Source organism: Dromaius novaehollandiae, chromosome 8 (assembly GCF_036370855.1).
Source record: "Dromaius novaehollandiae isolate bDroNov1 chromosome 8, bDroNov1.hap1, whole genome shotgun sequence".
Taxonomy (NCBI): Eukaryota; Metazoa; Chordata; class Aves; order Casuariiformes; family Dromaiidae; genus Dromaius; species Dromaius novaehollandiae.
Genome location: NC_088105.1, coordinates 12,132,725 through 12,150,155, shown reverse-complemented (window position 1 = coordinate 12,150,155; position 17,431 = coordinate 12,132,725). Strand labels below are relative to the sequence as shown.

Sequence of the window (17,431 nt, the reverse complement as noted above, 5' to 3'; positions counted from 1 at the left end):
AATTAAAAAGGAAAAAAGGGAAGGAAAGGGAGCCGGGGCGGCGGCGGGGCTGCGCGGGGCTCGGCCGTGCCCCCAGAGCCGGGAAGGGCCGCCGGCCCCTCGAGGCGTGGCAGGGCCGGTGGCTGCAGCCAGGCAGGAGAGCGGGGAGGAAACTTATTTCGAGTGGGGTGGAGAGGGGAGGGCAGGGGGTGGGGGTCGGGCAGGGAGGTATCAGCTCCAGGAAATGTGTCTTGGCAGCAGTCGGACGGGCGCTTCCCCGCAGGTTAGCGCGCTCCGCTCCGCAGCCGTCCGGGGCGCAAAGCCCCGCTCGCCCCCGCGGCTCGGCGCCGGGCGGCACCGGCCTCGCGAAGGACGGCGAACAACGAGCCGGGGGGGCCGGAGCCGCGGCAGGACCCCCGGGGCCGGGGGGCCGCGGGGTGCCCCCTGCCCCGCTGCGCCGGGAGGCCGCCCCTGCCGCGGGCCCCGCCGAGGGAGGCGCCGCCCGCGACGCCCCAGGTAGGCGGCGGCGGCCCCGCATCCTGCCGGCGCGGGGCCCGGGCGAGCCGCGGCCCCCGTCGGGGCGGCGAGGCCGGGGGCTCCGGCGCGGCCCCCCCGCTCAGCTCCCGGCGGCGGCGGCGGCGCGGGGCGGGCGGCGCGGGGGGGCCCGGCCGGGGCGGCGGGGCTGAGCGCTGCGTGTCCGGGCTGTGTTGGCAGGCGGGCGGCGCGGCCCCCTCGCCCGCCGCGGCTCCCCACCATGCTGGACGGGCTGAAGATGGAGGAGAGTTTGCAGAGCGCCCTGGACCCCGCGGCCCCCTTCTCCTCGCTGCTGGGTAAGTCGCGGGGCGCCGCCGCCCCCCCGGGGACCCCCTCTGCCGTGGCCCGCGGGGAGGGACGGGCCCCGCACGGCTCCCGCTCGGCCTCGCCCACGCGTGTCCGCGGCTTCCCGCTGTCCGCGCCGCGTCCCGGCGCCCTCCTGCCCCTCTCCCGTTTCGTTCCGCGGTTTAATTAAACCGCTCCCCGCCCGCACCCCCGTCTCCGGCGAGGTGCGCGGCTTGCCTTCGTGCTGGAAAACAAGCAGTTCCTTTTTTTCGCTTTCTAACGCCGTTCTCAAACCGTCGCCGCCTCTGCGAGCCGCGGCTCTGCCGGCGCCTTTCCCAAAGGAACGAAATCGGGGGCGGTTTGCCCCCCCCGGAGCCGCCGCAAGGCACAGCCCCCCCCCGCACCCGGGGGCAGCGCCCCGCACACCCGCCGCCCCCCGGCAGCGGTCGGGACGCCCCCAGCCCTCACCGGCTCCCCGCCCGCGCGGGGAAGCGGGAGCGGCGGGACCCTCCGTCCGTCCGTCCGCCCTTCCTCTGTCTCTCCGTCCGCCCACCCGCCCCTTCCACTGAGCCCCTTCTCGGCAGGCCGAGCCGCGACCCCCAAGTCGGTGTGCGAAGGCTGCCAGCGAGTCATTTCGGACCGGTTCCTGCTGCGCCTGAACGACAGCCTCTGGCACGAGCAGTGCGTGCAGTGCGCGGCGTGCAAGGAGCCCCTGCACACCACCTGCTTCTACCGCGACAAGAAGCTCTACTGCAAGCTGGACTACGAGAAGTGAGTGACCCGCCGCCCCCGGGCGCCTTCCCCTGCCCCCCGGCAAAGCCCCGTCCCCGCTCCGCCGTGTCGCTCCGGCTGCCCGTGGGGCCCCGGCGCCCTGCCGCGAGGCCGGGGGACGGCTGCGCTCCCCTCTGCCCCGGCGGCTCCTGGGTCCAGTCACTCGGGGCCGCGTGTCCCGAGAGGTGCCAGCCGTCTTGTGATGTGTAGGAAGTTTTGCCTGATCGCATCCCGATTTCTTCCGTTCTTAGAGATGTTTTGTTGCTGTTAGTTTGTGCCTTGGGAGTTTAGGAGCCTGTGGGACCTGGGCACCCTGGGCTGCAGAGGGAAGCAGCAAAGCTTTGCCCTGGGTCCTCTGGCTTTATTTTCCTACCGAGCACCAGTGTGAGGAACACTGTATCTTCCCTAAGCCCGGTCCTGGTCAGGCCTGTTTTCTTAATATCTGCCTCAGGCAGGGCAATGCTATTGCTCTCACCGGACAGATGGGGAAACTGAGGCACGCGGCGAGAACTGGTGAAGGCCTAGCGAAGGCCCTGCTGAATTTGGGGTGATTGCCGTCGCGTGCCGGAGGCTTTGCCCACGTCTGAGGCTGTGATGGAGCAGGAATTCGGACCTGGGCGTCCTGAGGTCCAAAGCTCTCAGCCCCACTGCTGCCCCTTCAGAAAGCGTGGGGCTGGGAGGAAACTTGTAGGAGAAAGAGGCTGTGGGGATTTTTTTTCCTTCTTTTTTTAAAAGAAAAAACGTGCCAGGGCAGGACGTTAGCTGACCAGCAGTGGGAACAGGCAGAAGGCTCTTACATTTTTCCTGCAGTAGTTTTTCTTTCTCTCTGCTTGCCCATCCCTTGCTTTCCCTGGCAGACCCCCCTCCCCGCCGGGGACCAGCCAGGGCCTGGCAGAGCCTCCCCCGTGGCACGGGCTGCCTCCGAGGGACAGAGGCTCCCTTCCCAGCAAAATTCACAATAAGGCCCGCGGATGTCCGGGAGAAGCCGAGGCAGGCGGCGGCTAACGCAGCCTCTGCCGAATTTCCTTAGTCCTCTTTTCCCCGGCTGGGTTTCGAGGCTGTTGAATTTTCGTGTTGCCTCTGGGCCGGTTGTTTCCTGGAGAGGGCACAGAGCAGGGATTGGGGGGAAATATTTCTTACAATAGCACCGCTTTTTCAGAGCGATATGATTTAGTTCCCAGCAAGCCGGCCACGTAGCTATTTTACAAGAAAACAGAGTCGTTGGCACTATTCTCGTCTCTGGCCTTCAGCGTACTGTGGGTGAGCTACGCTCGGTGCCTTTTCCTTAAACCTGAAGTTTCCTTTAAGTCCTGTATTGTGGGTCCGAGTTTAATCACTATGGATACAAGGAAAATTGAAAGCAGAATTTGTGTGTGTGACCTTGTTTTCAAACGTTTATGAAACGGTGGAAGAATTAGCTGCTGCTAGAGTGGAAAGGAGAGGTCTGCGTTAAGCTTTTAGGCAAAAATTTGTTGAGACGGGCTGTGCCGCTGGTTTGTCAGAAATTCGGCTGCTGGTTCTCTCAGATTTGCAAGGCAATTAAACTTGCCCCTTCCACTTTGTCAGGACCTCCGTTCGGCGTACACCGAGCTGGTATTGTTAAGGGGAAAGTGGAGTAAACGTTAGTGCAAAATTGCCTTTCTGATTTGCGGTATGTGCAGGTTTTACCCCCTGTACGTTCCTGCTGCAGCCTCTGATTGTGAGCAGCCAGGCTCAGACCTGAAATCTCCCTCCTGCGTCTCCCGGCCGCGAAAGAAATCGGTGCCGCAGCCGGCTGCTTCACTGTGCTCATCTCGCCTGACGGAGGACCCGGAGCTGTCGGGACAGACGAGCACTGATTGCAAAAAAAGTCTCACAAATATTTCCAAGCTAGTGCTAAATTCTGGCGCTGGTATTTGCCCCCGCCCCGGTTATTTCCCGGCTGCATTTGGGTTGGTAACTTCTGTCTGAGCCTGAGCGTTCGTGGTGGCAGGTAGTTTTCCCCGAGCTGCCGGGGTTTCAGCGCTGACCTGCTGAAGCCGCCGGGAAGGCAGCGGCGGCCCAGGAGGCGACCGGCAGCGGCAGGCTGGTCCCGGAGCCCCGCGGCACCGCCGCGCTCCGCTGCCGCTCCCCAGCACTAGCATGCCAGTAACGCGCCCAGGTCCCCGCGCTCCCGGAGCTGGTCCCCGCGGCCGGCGCCTTCCCCTCCGCGAGCTGCTTGTCTCCGTCGGTGTTCCCTTGATTTGCTTTTCTCCTGGCAGCGCGGCTGCCGTGTCCCAGCCGGGGCTGCTGCCGCCCGCTCCCTGCCCTTCCCTCCGGACCCCGCGCCGCCCCGGCTGGCAGCGCCCGGGGACGCTCCCCGGACAGCGGCTCGCCGCCGCGCTCCTGCCTTGTCCCTGTTCTTTCCCACCCTCGTCACAGGGGAGCGGGGACAAGGGGCAGAGTCCCAAAGAGCCGAGACTTGCATATGACTGTATTGAATAATACACGTCCCTGCGAAAACTGCTAATTCTTTCGCTTTAGAGGTTTCCTCCGATACCAGGTGTAGGGACGGCCGTTCGGAAGCGACGTGCCTGCTGAGACCCGCCGCAGGGACGTACAAAGCCCTCCGCTCTGGGGATAATGTAGATTATAGCGCTTTTAGTGCGAAATGCACGGGGGAAGAGCGGCCGATATTGGACAGAGCAGATTATTTCCAGCCGAGAGCCAGGTTTGTGCTGGTTAATTATTGCAGGCGACTGACACGTTTTATCCTGAGCGTCTCGAAGGCTCGGCAAGGTAAAACGTCCGTCCGTTCCTCCCCGTGGCCGCTTGCACCAGGGTTTATCGGAGTGCAGCTGGGCTCTGGGGGCTTCTCCCGTGGTTCTGCAGACAGCAGCGCTCTTCCTGAGGCAGGAGGTTGGGGATTTCTTTGTTGAAACACTGGAGCTGTGGGCATCAAGGGAGGCATCGGGATCCTACCTGGCAGTGTTTCATTTTATATTTTAATTCAAAGAAGGGATTTTTTTCCCTGGGTGGTGACTGTCGGGATAGCTTTCTGAGCATGAATAGGTGCAGCATTTTCTGATGTGCACCTACAGCTTGCTATCTGCTCCGCTCATAACGAAGCTGCAGAGGGCAAATGAGCGCGAGATGGCGGAGTTATGCATTTAGTTATAAATACGCCCGTGGAAAGTGTTACAGATGGTTTTAAGCAACTGTGTGACTTGCTGGACTCTAGAAATTGATGAATCATTTATTAAAACAGATGTTTTACATTTCTTAATCTTTTACAAGAGGAAGACCTCGGTGGAGGACCTGGAGAGGGTTCCCATAAAGAGAGCTCCCGTAAAGACCGGGAGCGCTCGGCCGGGTCTCGGCATCTTCTCCGGGCGGCTCAGTGGTGGGGTGGGAGAAGGTGCCTTGCTCCCTCGCTGGCGGGGGCAGCGACGGTGGGGAGGGCTCCTCGGGAGAGGCCGCTCGGCCCCGCGCCCCTGGGACAGCGTCTATTTGGGGCAGAGGACATGCATTACAGAACATCCTGCATCTCGCAGCAGCCCCCGGCAGTTGGCCAAACCTGATAACTCGCAACTCTTACGAGGTTCAGGCTGCGCCCTGGCCAGCTCAGCACTTCACATGATCGCAGAGCAGCCCGGGGGACTTTCCCTGGCTCTGGGGCCCCATCTCCTCTCCGCACTAGTGACCGAGGGGGGGGGATGGTGGCGGTATTTCTGGGGCCAACACGAAACCTGGCCGCAAGCTGGGGAGGGGAGGTTGTGGGGTGGTTGGGAAGGGTCTCCTCAAACTGCTCAGTTTGCTTGGAAATATTTGCGGCCCGGTGTAGGACCATGACACAGGGGTCTGGTGGGCTCTTCCCTTTGGCGCTGGGAGTGAGGTGAGGAGCTGGGTGGTATAGCTGGGCTGGCTGGCAGAGGTGGCTTCCCGTCACTCCATGTCCCACTGGGAAACCCATGGCTGCCTGCTCCAAATCCACATGAGCGTGGGCATGCCTGAACCCCGCTCGCTGAGGGGTGTTTTGTGGTACCCCTGCAAGGGCTGGGAGGACCTGGAGCCACGGGGAGGACCTGGAGCCGTGGGCACGCTCTGGACCTTCTGGAGATGAAGGTGGCAGAAGATGCTGGGGTAAAGAAACCCTGCTGACCACTTTTTGAGGCCGGGTCAGCTGACAACGGTGCGGTCGTGACGGGGGGGCGCAGCTGGGGAGCGTGGTGACGGCGTGACTGCTTGGCACGTCCCCAGCCACGGCGCAGAGCCCCGGCTCCCACCCCCGCCTGGCAGGAGCAGATGGTCGGCACATCTCGGAGCAGGGCTGGCATGTGGGCCCCGGGAGCGGAGGGGCGGCCGCAGCGCTGCGCCGCGATGCGGGGCTCCCCGGCGCAGCGAGGCACTTGTGTGACGCTTGCACCGTGTTAGCAAGACTTGACAGGTCTGTGCTGTTGCCAGCTTCTGCAGTTTTATTGCAGAGCTTTCCGGGCTTGGCATTTGCTCTTAAATCCCCTGCTCCTGGAATCATGTGATTGCATGGGCACTTCAAACTCCTCTTTCCCGAATTAAAACACGGAGGTGTGTTTGGTTGCAAGGAAAAAGCAGTGTGCACAGAGCCCTTAGTCTCTGAATGCACGTGAAAGAAAATGCATACAAAAAGCCCACAAGCATTGGGTTTTTAAGTCACGCTGACTGTCTTGATTTGGGAGATGTGCATGGGTAGCTTGAATCCCTCAGTAGCGTGGTACTGGGAGGGTGAATTTGGGTCTGCCCGAGAGGATGGTAAGAGCTGTCGTGCCCAGCGCGAGGCAGGGACTCCAGGCAGCAGAGCCTTCTTTTATCCGCTAGACACTCTTTTGACAGCTGTTGCCATAGATGAGAGGGGAAGGGGTTTAAAGCATCATTGCTGTTTATCTTGCTTAACGTGGGTAATGGAGGTAATTGCACAATTAGCTGCAAACTGTGGAGCTGCTTCCCCAGCCTAGAGTTGTTATGAGAGGGATAATCCAAAATGGATTGAACGAAGAAGATGATGCCAAAGTGTAATGCTTAGGGCAGCCTGGTTCCCGCTGATGGGAGATTTCCGGTAGCTTGGAGGGTTTCTGTTGTCAATAAATAGTTCTTCGCCTTCTCTCAGAGCAAGGCATGACGAGAGGAGACTATTGCTCCCCTTGTAGTTGATGGAGAGAGAGCAGCTCTTTCAGAGAGGTGCAATTCAGCCAGCTTAGGATGTGATGTGTCCTCTAGTGTCTTTTTGCATTATTGTAAGGGATCCTACAGAGATGACAGTGCTAATGTGGGTTTCTCCAGCTGGCTGGAGGCTGAGGGCAGCCATGCTGGCCTGGGCAGTAGCAGAGAGCATGACAGGTCTCTGTGGTGGCACTACCTGTGTCCCTCTTGCCAGTCTCTCCTTCCCTCTTACAATCCCACGGCTTTTTCTTCCAACATCTCCCATCCTTATTGCCATCCTTCCCTCCCTACCCATCTCCCACCACCTTTTCTCCCATAGCAAGTCCCTTCTCTGTCCTCACCTCCTTTTCTATAGCTCCCAGTTCCCCTCAGGTTTTTTGGTTCCCCATCTCTTCTCAGAGGAACATTCTGGTGTCCCTTGGCTGAGGTGGGGAGCTGGCACCCTGCTCCTACCCTCCCCACCCCCCAATCTGGAGTGTCCCGGAGGAGGGAAGGGCCCGTGTTCTGCCTCCTGGTGCTCCTGGTCCCGGAGAGAGGGCATCTCTTTCCATGCCCGGTTTCGGGTGGAAACGGGTGATTTTATGAAGTTGCCTTGTTAGGCCGGTGTGGGGTGAAAAAGCAGCGAAATAGTGATGTGGAGTGATTAGAGGGGCATTAAGGAGGCCACTGAGAGATTTGCCGCAGAAACATGAGGCAACTACACTATGTTGCTGCTTCTTGCCTGCGTCTCTGCCACGCGAGGCGGCCCCCCGTCCTCCAGCACGCCGCTCGCATTTTCGAGCAAGGCTGCTATTTTTGAAAGGGAGCAAAGAATAGATCTGGCGACTTGCCCCTTCCCCCTGCCCTTAATTAGATTTGTGTCTTACAATTAATGTTTCATATAAAGGCCTGGAACGGAGAGACGTTTGGCAGCTTGGGAGCGAGGCAGCCTTGTGTGCAAACAAGCCAAATATACTCGTCATCTGTCCCTGCGTGGTGGGACAGGGATAGCTTCAGAGTCGGCCTTTCTTTGCTTATCGGAGGTGGCCATGGCGTGAGCTGGCTGCAGCCCTGACGGTGGCTGCGGGTCGGCGCTGGCAGAGTCCCGTCTTGAGCCACATCAGCAGCTTCCACCGTTGCTGCTGCCTTATTTTGGACCTGCGATTTCCCCCCTGCCTTTTTCTCTCTTTCTCCCCCCTCGGCACCTCGCTCCCTGCTCCGGCAGTAGGCCTAAATGGAGTGGTTGGAGCTGGTTGAATCATTTCGGGTTTCGTAATCCCAGTGAAGGCGCTGAAGAGAGAGCGGCATGGGGAAGAAAGGGGGGTTTGTTTCGTTTCGAGGCGAATTTGGTTTCCACCAGCTGGAACGACAGCTGGGTCCTCTCCTGCCCAGGCTCTCCAGCCTTCGGGTGTCCGGTTCCTCACCTGCTCGCAGCCGCTAGACATAGAGATGAATTTTCCAAATCCTGTTTTTAAAAGAACCCAGAACTGGGTTTCTTGCCTTGGGTGTGCTGAAGCCCGGCCACGGCGGTCAGGGCAGGTTTCCTCGCGGCTGCGTGCCCCGCTGAGAAGGCAGCGCTCTGCGGTCTGCCTCTGCCTGGGCTTGCAGGAAGGTGGCCGTCGATGGAGTGAAACCTCCTTAAAATACCCAAATCTGCAGTGTTTTCTAAGACCAGTGCTGCACAGTCACCTTGGGGTTTCCAGCACGTCTGGGAGGACCCAAAGTGTCCTGTGCCTTGGAGGGGGTGAAGGAACCGATGCCCTTGGGGTGAGGGTTGGCCTCCACTGCTGGGGCAGCACCTCTCCTGGGCATGAGAGTGCAGGCCCTGCTTCTGCTTGGGGGGGAAAAAACATGGTTTGAACCAGATTTTGGTCAGCCAAGGGAAGGGACACGTTTTCTTTCCTTTATTTAAAAACACAAAAAACAAAAACCATGTTTTTCCATGGGGAAATTAAAATTTGTGTGTGTGTGTAATAGGTTCCAGAACGAGCGGGTGCAAAGAGGAACTAATCGAGTTCCCAGAAATTGCCGATACTACACAGGTTTATGTGACAGCGTCTGAAGCCGCGATTAGGCTATATTGTAAGTACAGTAACGCTTTTTTGTTTATGTGACATCCATACTTATAACCTGGAAGCAAACGGATAAATCTTTCTGGGGTAGAACCAAGCCAACTGCTCCCCAGATATGTTTTCCCAGTGGTGTTTGTCCTCGGAGGCAGTGTACGAAACCGGGTCGTCCCTTGTGTTTTAGTGAGTAATTCAGGCTGACTCAAAGTGCTTGGGCTGTGCATCTGCGAAAGCAGCAGGCGTTTCATTCCAGGTCTGTTTTTTGGTTGTTTGTTTGGGTTTTTGTTTGTTTCGGGTTTTTTATTTGTCTATTTTTTCTTTGTTTAAGATCATCAAACCTTAGTTGCTCAGGAAAGGCGTTCTATAATCTTAGACTTTCTGCCTCCATATTAAGGGCAGCCAGATCTTGAAGATTTTTCTGAGGGCTTGAGGTTAGGATGAGTTGTGAGTGGTGCCATGCCAGGATTTCGCTTGCAGCAGGGGCACAGTATCTGCGTGGTGGCACTGTTTTCTGTTTATTTGGGGTTTTACTGTTGGAGGACTCTGGTCTTCCTTGCTTATCTGTTTTGCTGGGATTTGTTAATGAAGGACCGGTTTCTTGAGTTCTGTCAGGGGTCGTTCAGGTGCTCTGTGCTTTGCAGGTCAACTGTCTGAAAATAGTTATTTTCTCCCACGAAGGTTTGATTTTTTCAGAAGGAAGACGTTTATATTTCTTAAAATAGGGGTGAAATCATGACATGTTGAATGCATGTTGTTTATTTTATGATATTGTACTTGTGTGTGGGCACCTACCTGTTTTCATTAGAGGCTCAGCATTTCCTACACCTGTGGATATGATTCCACTCTTGGGTTCAGGTTGTTGGGATTCAGTGTCTGGTTCTGCTGCAGGGGATCGTGGTGGCACTCAGGCGACCGAGCAGCGGCTCTGCCTCTTCCCCTGTGAAATGGAGCTGGAAATATGAATATATCTATAAAGGCTTCATTCATCATCAGAAGTGCTTTGAGCATGTTGCATGGGGCGTTTGAAAGCAGGGCATTAATTCTCAGTCTCTCTCTCTCTCTATCCCCCTCTCTCCAGGTTTGCCTAATTTTTATGTCATGTCCGCCACTGCATTTTCCACCTTGGGTCGCTTTTGACCAGAGGTGTTGGAGAGGTTGTGTTGCAAAGATAACAAGTTCTCCCAAGTGTTGTGGAAAGAGTCAGCCGGGCCGAGGAGAGAGAGAGACTGAGGGAGTGGTTGGTGTACAGCCTCATGCCCTCCTTGATGCCAAAATTCGTCAACCTGCAAGGCACAAATCTGCAGGAGGACATCTTTTCTCTGTTCCCGTACCTCAGCTCTCCTTGGTAGGCAGTGGTATTTCCCAGCGGCCCTGCGCCTCTGTTGGGTTAAGCCCTGCCGCCTGAGCCCGTCGGCGCGAGCCCGGCTCCCCCCGCGGCACCACTCCACCTCGGCTCCGAGCCGTGGCAGGACTCCCGCCGCCGCGGCCTTTCAGCAACCGGAAGGTTTGCCCTCTAAACCCCGGCCCGGGGTCGCTGGGGCTCCACGGCTGCAGATGAAAGGTTTGCCCAGAGTGGAGGCATCTCACTCGTCCTCAGGGCAAATACCTAGAAGGGCAGAGCCTGCTGGAGGAGGCTTCCTCGGCCCGTAATTGTGCTTCCCGAGCCCATCAGGGCCCGGTGTTGATCCTGCACAGCTGCCTCCCTGTTGCTGTTGACTGTACATTGTCTCTGGCCGCTCCCTACCCCTCTCCTTCCCTTGTGGGCTTCGTTTCCTAATGCTGCTCTCGGGGAGATCTTTCTGTCCTTGACAGCGGAACAAATCCCTTTGAACACAACCATCACTCCTCTCGCCATTGTCCTCCGCCCGGCCCTCCGCCCCCACCGCCACCGTGCAAAATCTCCCCGCGGTGCGGCTATTCCTCTGGAATGATAACCACTATCTCCGCCTCGCTGCGGGACGACAGGCCGGAGATCGCTCCAGGCAAGGCGGAGAGTCCCCCGTGTCTGCAGAGAGGAAAATGGGGTCTTAAAAGCACAACAAGAGGCAGTGGCGTTTCATGGAGAAAAGCCTTCTTCAGGACTGTTTTGATTTAATTTGCCTCTTTGGTGCGTGCGCTCTCCTCTCTTGCTTTACGCTGCGGAGCTTCGCGGATGAGTCTGGAATCGCTGTGTGTCAAGGGCTCCATCTTCCCTGCCTTAATTCAGAGGGGCCACATTATAAGTTGATTTTTTCACTGTGTAATATCACCCCAACGCAGCTGAGCAGGAAGAGGGAGGCTGGAATTTTCTCTTTGCTAGTGAAGCTCAGGGAAGCATTTGGCATAAAAAATTTGGAAAGGGAAGAGAAATAGGTTAAGGGACCTGCAGACAGTTCTCAGACGCAGCATTTTTTATTTGAAAGACTCAGTGTTGTCAGTTCCTCTCCCTTCCCCCCCCCCCCCCCAAAATTTCAGGGATGTTTCAATTGTCATTTCTGCTCAGCATTTGCCGACCTTGTTAGCGGAGTGCTTATTCCTGGAAAACAATGTCTTAGCTGTGCAAAATGTTCACGGTCTCTGCAGTAATGTGTTCAAACAGGTGGAGGGAAGAACAATGTGGAGACTGCGTCATGTTCACTGTTGGCTCCGCAGCGATGATCTTGATTCCTTTTCAATAAATAAATTCCCAGATGCTGATAATGGAAGTGGCCGTTAGATCTTCTAATCTGGTTGTTTGCATCCAAAGCCCAAAGCAAGCCCCAAAACACACACAGTGATGTCTCTGTCAGCCCTGTAACTGGGACTGCCCTACAGCATGCCCTCTTGGGGCAACTTCTCCGTTCCTGTTTTTCAAGAGGACTGTCCAGACATCAGGCGAGGAGGAACGTGCTCTTGGTCCAGCCCTTCTGGAACCAGACTCCTTAGGAGTTTTGTCTGAGTGCTGGGGGACGAAAGGGCTTGGCTCACCTTTCTCTCCTCTTCCCGCTTGCTGGCAGGGAGTGCGAGGATGCTCCTTGCCAGACGCTGTAAGCAGCCGTGCAGTGCGTGCATTGGGCGTGCAGCACCACCAGCCTTGTAAGAGGTGTTCAGGATGGGGGGAACAGGCTTCTCTCAATTTGCAGGCCACTTTCTATAGGCTTCTGCAAGGACTGACGGGGAGATCTCAAAATCTGAAGATTCAAGATCTGAATTGCTCCATGGAGAAGCTCATCTCTAGCCCTTGGCTGCAGAGGGAGCTGAGGGCACTTCACTCACCTAAACCAAGTCTGTGAACCCAACCTTATACTCAGCTCAGGCACTGCAACCTCTGGTTAGGTGGGATGGGCCCAGGCTCAGTGCGTCTTGAGTCTCACTTGCTTTAACCAGCTGGGTTGGCAACAGAGAACTGAAATACTTAATTATGTATATCTTAGTTTCTCTGCTGATGGGCAGAACACTGCAGTGATATTGAGTATACGCTTTCAAACAGCAATGTGGATGTGGGAGCTTGGACAGGAAAGCCATTAAGCATTTGAATCTTCTTGATGCCTGCTCAGGTGAACATTGCTCCTTCGTTCTGCATCCATAATTATGAAAGGCTGAAAGAGCAACCTCAATGGACTGGCTTAAAAGTTTAATGAAGCTTAAAGATTCATAGGTTAGGCTCTTGAGTCCGAGCTTGTTTCAGCTCTGGCCTTAGGAAGGAGGGTTAACCAGAAGGCAGGGGAGACTTCCTGTGTGCATTACCTTGAGGACATAAAAACCCACATTTGATGAGAGGTTCTGTTGTCAGATGGATTAGGAGAAAGTAATGGGAGAGGAGGTCTGAGATGGGTGAAGGGCCCTGCATAGGGAAAGTAGGTCCAAGTGAGGCTTGTGTCCTTGATAGTGGGGAAGCTATTCTCCCCATTGCAGGGATTCCTGGATGAAATTTTCTGGCCTCTGTTGTGCAAGATGTGTGTGAGATGGATGGCTTCTAGTCTACAGCCTCACATCCAGGTAGCACTGAAGGCAGACTTGCAAGCACGTTGCAGGATCTGGGTCACTCACTCACGTGTCTGCACTGTCTGATACAATATGCCTTTCCACCCGTCAGAGAGATGCTCCAGGGTTGGGAGGGTTGCTAACATGCCTGCAGTCTGTGCCCTTGGCATCATCACTCTTTGGAAACTTCCTCTGCAGAGTCAAACTCACTTTTGCACCACTGTTGGACGGCTCAGAAATGGAGCCGAAGCCTTGAGCAGACAGTGGAGTCCACTCTCAGCTGAACTGCCTCCAGGACTGGGTTGGGGGGAGAAGCAGTGTCCAGATGTGCTGCATTGCAAATCTCCACTGGACTCAGTTTTCAGCCTCATGGTGACGGCTTGCAGTGGAACGACCTCTGGCCGAGCGCGTTCTGGGCTCCTGCCCGCTCCCAGCCGTTCACCTTTCTCCTCCTCTAGCCTCATGGCTAAACGGCAGCTGAGGCATTGTAGTGATTTTCGAACGCTTTAAGCACAGCTAGAGTGAGGAAGGAAGAAATGTGGTCCAAGTTTTGATGCTCGGATGCATACAGGAACACAGCTACGTTCATGGGTCCGTTTCTCCAGGGCTACCTGCTTGAGAGACACCAAAGGACCCGTGCTGCAGTGCACCATTATGACCCCTCCTTACCCAGGCAGGGTGGCTTGATATGCTCAGCCATCCCGTAGCAAGTCGTGTGATGGATCTGGCCACTGAACCAGACAGCCCAGGTTCATGCCGCTCTGCTGGAATGGCCCATCCTCAGTCTCTGCAAATACAGTCTTTTTATGGTATTTCCAACTGGATAACACCCCCCCCCCCCCCCGCAAATCTCTGCCTTTTAAAATAACTATAGCTCCCCCACAGCCATGATTTAATTTTGCTTGTTTCAGGCACTCCTGCATCCAAATATCAGCCTTGGTCCTTTCCTCTCTGGCCTGGTGGCTGCAGAGCACCATCCTCTGTGCCGAGCGGTGGCTGGCCTCTGCGCGGAGGCGACGCTCTGCAGCCTTGGGGGAGCGGCTCTCGCGTGACGTGTCCGGCTCGCTTGGGCAGGGAAGCGTGTCGGGCTCGTTGTGGGTGAAAGGTGCTAATGAAATGAAAACCAAACCTCTGTGTTCTCCTTTAGTGCCTTCGTACTGGAAAAGTGCAGCAAAAGTCAACCAACAACACATCCTGCCGAAGCTGCATTTTTTTCCATAAGGATTAGTGGTTCAAGAGCGAGGATTTTCAAACTGACAAGCCCTTGGCAGAGAAATAATTATAAGCTTTATATGCTTTGTGTTTCCTAAGTAGTTCTAAATGACTCTATCCCTTGGGGCATTTTTTAAGCCCACAAAAGGGGGGGAAAAATGTGTATTTCCTCAGTGTCCTTGAAAATATGCAAGATGTTTGTGAAGATCATTCGAGTCTTAACTAAAAGATTTTTGTGTTTGTTTATTTAACTGCATCCAATGAACCAAAGTTTCTTGGACCATGATGCTTCAGAAATGGATCTTAGAAATCAGAGGTGGAAGGAGATAGATGCAATCATTTTTAGACCATCTCAGGAATGCAGGTTTTGCCTCAGCAGTATGTTCTCTGGAGTTTTTACCCTGCTCCTTTCTATAAAAGATCACTTCTGGGTCTATCGGAGCTCATTTTCCCCATCAATATTTGTTATTTGCATGCACCAAGTTACTTCTTATTCCTCTTTCCTCTCTCTCCGTACGTTTCTCACTACATTCCCGCGAGTGCAGCATGATTTGGTGGGTGCGTGGACTTCACCGTATGGCTTCACTGCAGCACCACTGCTGAGAGGGATGCTCCCCGCGCTGCTCCCCTCCTCCCCAGCTGCGCCTGCCTGCCCTCCTCCCCTCTTCGGCCCTAGCAAGCCAGCTCGCTGATCTGGCTGAAAACACGTCACAGGGAGAAGTCATTTTGCCTCCCCTTTCCAGGCAGGTTTCCAGCCCGCCCCAGCAGCTGCTCTCAGTGCCCCCTTGGCTGTGCACCCCCTGGGATATGCTGCGATAAGGAGCTGAAAGTGCTTTTGGAGATGTGACCTGGGGGAGCCACAGCTCTCCCCTCCTTTAAATGTCTCTTTTCTTTGTTCCCGCTGCACCCCTGGGGTGTTTTGGGCCCCATGTTGTGGATCACCCCAGGAAATGACTCGGTTCGAGAGGTGCTTTGAGGCGCAGCACTGTTATTAGCACCCCATGTGGGGCTTTGGTGGGGTGGTCCCAGCCTGGACTTGCCATGTCCCTTGTGTTGAGGGGATCGGGGATGGCATGTTTGGCTGGGGAACCCTCTATCTTGGGTCCTGGCACGACCATCGCATCTGCCTCTGGCCCTTCCCTCCTAGGCGTTAGCTGCTGTCAGCAGAGGCAGGAGTTTCAGAGCTGAGCAGGACTCGGCCACGCCATAGGCCTGGGATAACCCAGGAGCCCTGTCCTCCTAGGCTCGGGTCCTCTCCTCACCTGCACTTCTGTCCTGCTGTTTTTTGCTAGTCTTTTTGCTAAGGCAATTTAAAAGGGCAACTTGATGTGAAAAAAAGCCACCTGTGGGCAGTTGGGGGCAGCTCAAATCCCACTGCTTTTGGAAGGGCACACGTGAGCTGGAGTCATTTAGGCACTGGCATAATTCCTGTTCCCTAAGCTCCTACGTTAATGAGGAGCCCTGACTTTCTGGACTGCCTGTCCCCACACGAGACACCGCTGCGTTGCAGCACGTTTCACAGTGGCTCAGCGCCAGCCGAGAACTGTTTGCTCCCTGCTTTTCTGCCCTGGCGGGCAGAGTCCTCCGGCGGGTGATGCGCAGAATCGGAGTTACCCCGGGGCTGCCCCCCTCTCGCAATGCTGCTTGCAATTTCGGGAGGATCTGCGAGAGGTCCCTGCTGGCATTTGCACTCACAGGCTTGCTCCTGATCCAGCGGCATCCCTTTGCCGTGCCTTCTCCCCAGTTTTTCCCTGTGCGATATCCCCCACGCTGTCCTCCTGCCTCCGCCCTGTCTCTGAGCGAGGTCTGGGCTCGAGCGGGCAGCGTTCAATACCAAAGGGCAGTGCCTAGGCCTGGAGGGACCGCGAGCGGTGTATGGGGGCTGCGTTATTACATCTGCCGGCAGGGCAGCGCCGGGGTGCTCCGCTGGGATTACTGGTGCAATATTCCTGCCGTTGGCGGGGAGGGGGGATCGCCAGCCAGCCGGGCCGCTGTTAATAACGGCATTGCTCTACCTTGCCTTTATTAAGTGAGGGAAGTCTCTGTTCATCGCGCCTGCGGCACGTCTGGGTTCAGGCTGCTCGGAGAGAGGGGAGGGGGGCGGCGGGGAGATGACATTTGATGTAATTAGAGCCTCTCGGTGGAAACGCAGCGCGCGGGCGGAGGGGGGCACCGCCGAGAGGCAGTGGCGTACCTCCGCTGCGGTGCCGGGGCTCCCGGAGCCTGGGGGCCTGCCCCAAAACCCACCTGCGGGCTCTGCCCACCATACGTGGCTCCTCCTTGCCCTCTTCCTTCATCCCCCTCAGGACTTGGTGCCCATCCCCGCAGCATCTGGCTCCTGTCCCCGTCCCTCCCTCTCTCTGTCCCATAAGGGTTTAACTGGGGGGCTCCGTCTGTGCTCCCCCTCCGCTCCTGAGAGCAGCTGGCTTTGCTGTCTCTCCTGACATCCCGCTGGCGACGGGATGTGTGCCTGGGGCTGGAGGGCCCCACTGGCACCCTCACACCCACTTTCCCCAGGCCACGTGCACCCCTGCAAGGGCTGGGGTGGCCCCAAGACAGCTCCGTGCAAGATGCCCCTTGGCCAGCACAGGCTAACGAAGCATCTAGGTTTTAGCAAGAGGAGTGGTGAGCACCTCACTTTCTCCATTCCCCCATCTCCTGGAGACCGTCTTATGTTCGCTGAAGTCTGGTGGACACTGGGGGGAGGCCGTGCTGCAGCCCCAGGGCGAGCAAAGTCCCTTGTGCCCTGCAGCTGTGGCAAGTGGCCCTTGTGCGGACTGAGCCCAGGGCTCAGCAGGGCTGCGCTGGGAGAGGAGCGCAGTCTTCGGCGAGCAGCAGGGGACCTGTATACTCTGGCTGTGCTCTGTCCTGGCCATAATTTCTCGGGGGAAAAGGGTTTTTCTCAGCTCCCCTGTCCAGACACTGCGAATCCCACTAAAACTTTTGACTGGAGGAGGGATTACGTGATCAAGTTTCAGCCCCTCTCTGTAAGTAGTGTAAACTCGCTGCCCAGAGCTCAAGTGACATTTTGTGGGAGATAGGAGGGTATTAAGTGTTGGTTCTTGCAGATAAAAATAGCCAATGGCCTGACGACGTTTTCTGTCTTCTCGTCCCTCTGGTCGCTGGTCTGACCTGGCCCTGTCGCCTCCGCATTGGCGCTCCCAACTCGGTCTTTTCTTAGCATCAGGCATGGGGGGGCTCCAGGAGCCTGACGCTGCTTGGACCCCCTCGAGCATCCCCAGCTGCCTGTCACTGCACCGCTCCTTTCCTCCAAACTCTCCGTTAGCACTGCGGGGAAAACGGCCAGGCGGGAGCCCGGCTCTTGGGGCAGACGTGCCGGCCTCTTCTGCGCTTGTGCATGCCTCTGAGCATGCAGGGCGGTGTGGTGGCCCGAGCGCCTGCCAGACAGGGAGATGTGTGTGTCGAGTTCATGGTCAGAGGGGCTGGAAGCAAATGCTGTCCAGCCTGCTCAGTGTGAGCGTACGCTAAAAACACCACCCCTCTGC

At 56.7% G+C, this 17,431-nt stretch overlaps 1 protein-coding gene across 1 annotated transcript in view; it reads left to right on the top strand.

The window, feature by feature from the left end:
- The first annotated feature begins 682 nt into the window (after positions 1-682).
- LMX1A (LIM homeobox transcription factor 1 alpha) overlaps positions 683-17,431 on the top strand; it is a 48,592-nt gene continuing 31,843 nt past the window's right edge. Inside the window, exons 1-2 of the mRNA XM_026123328.2 lie at positions 683-809; positions 1,383-1,569. Of these exons, the coding sequence (XP_025979113.2) occupies positions 734-809; positions 1,383-1,569 (263 nt within the window). The 5' untranslated portion in view covers positions 683-733. The remainder of the gene's footprint in view (positions 810-1,382; positions 1,570-17,431) is intronic.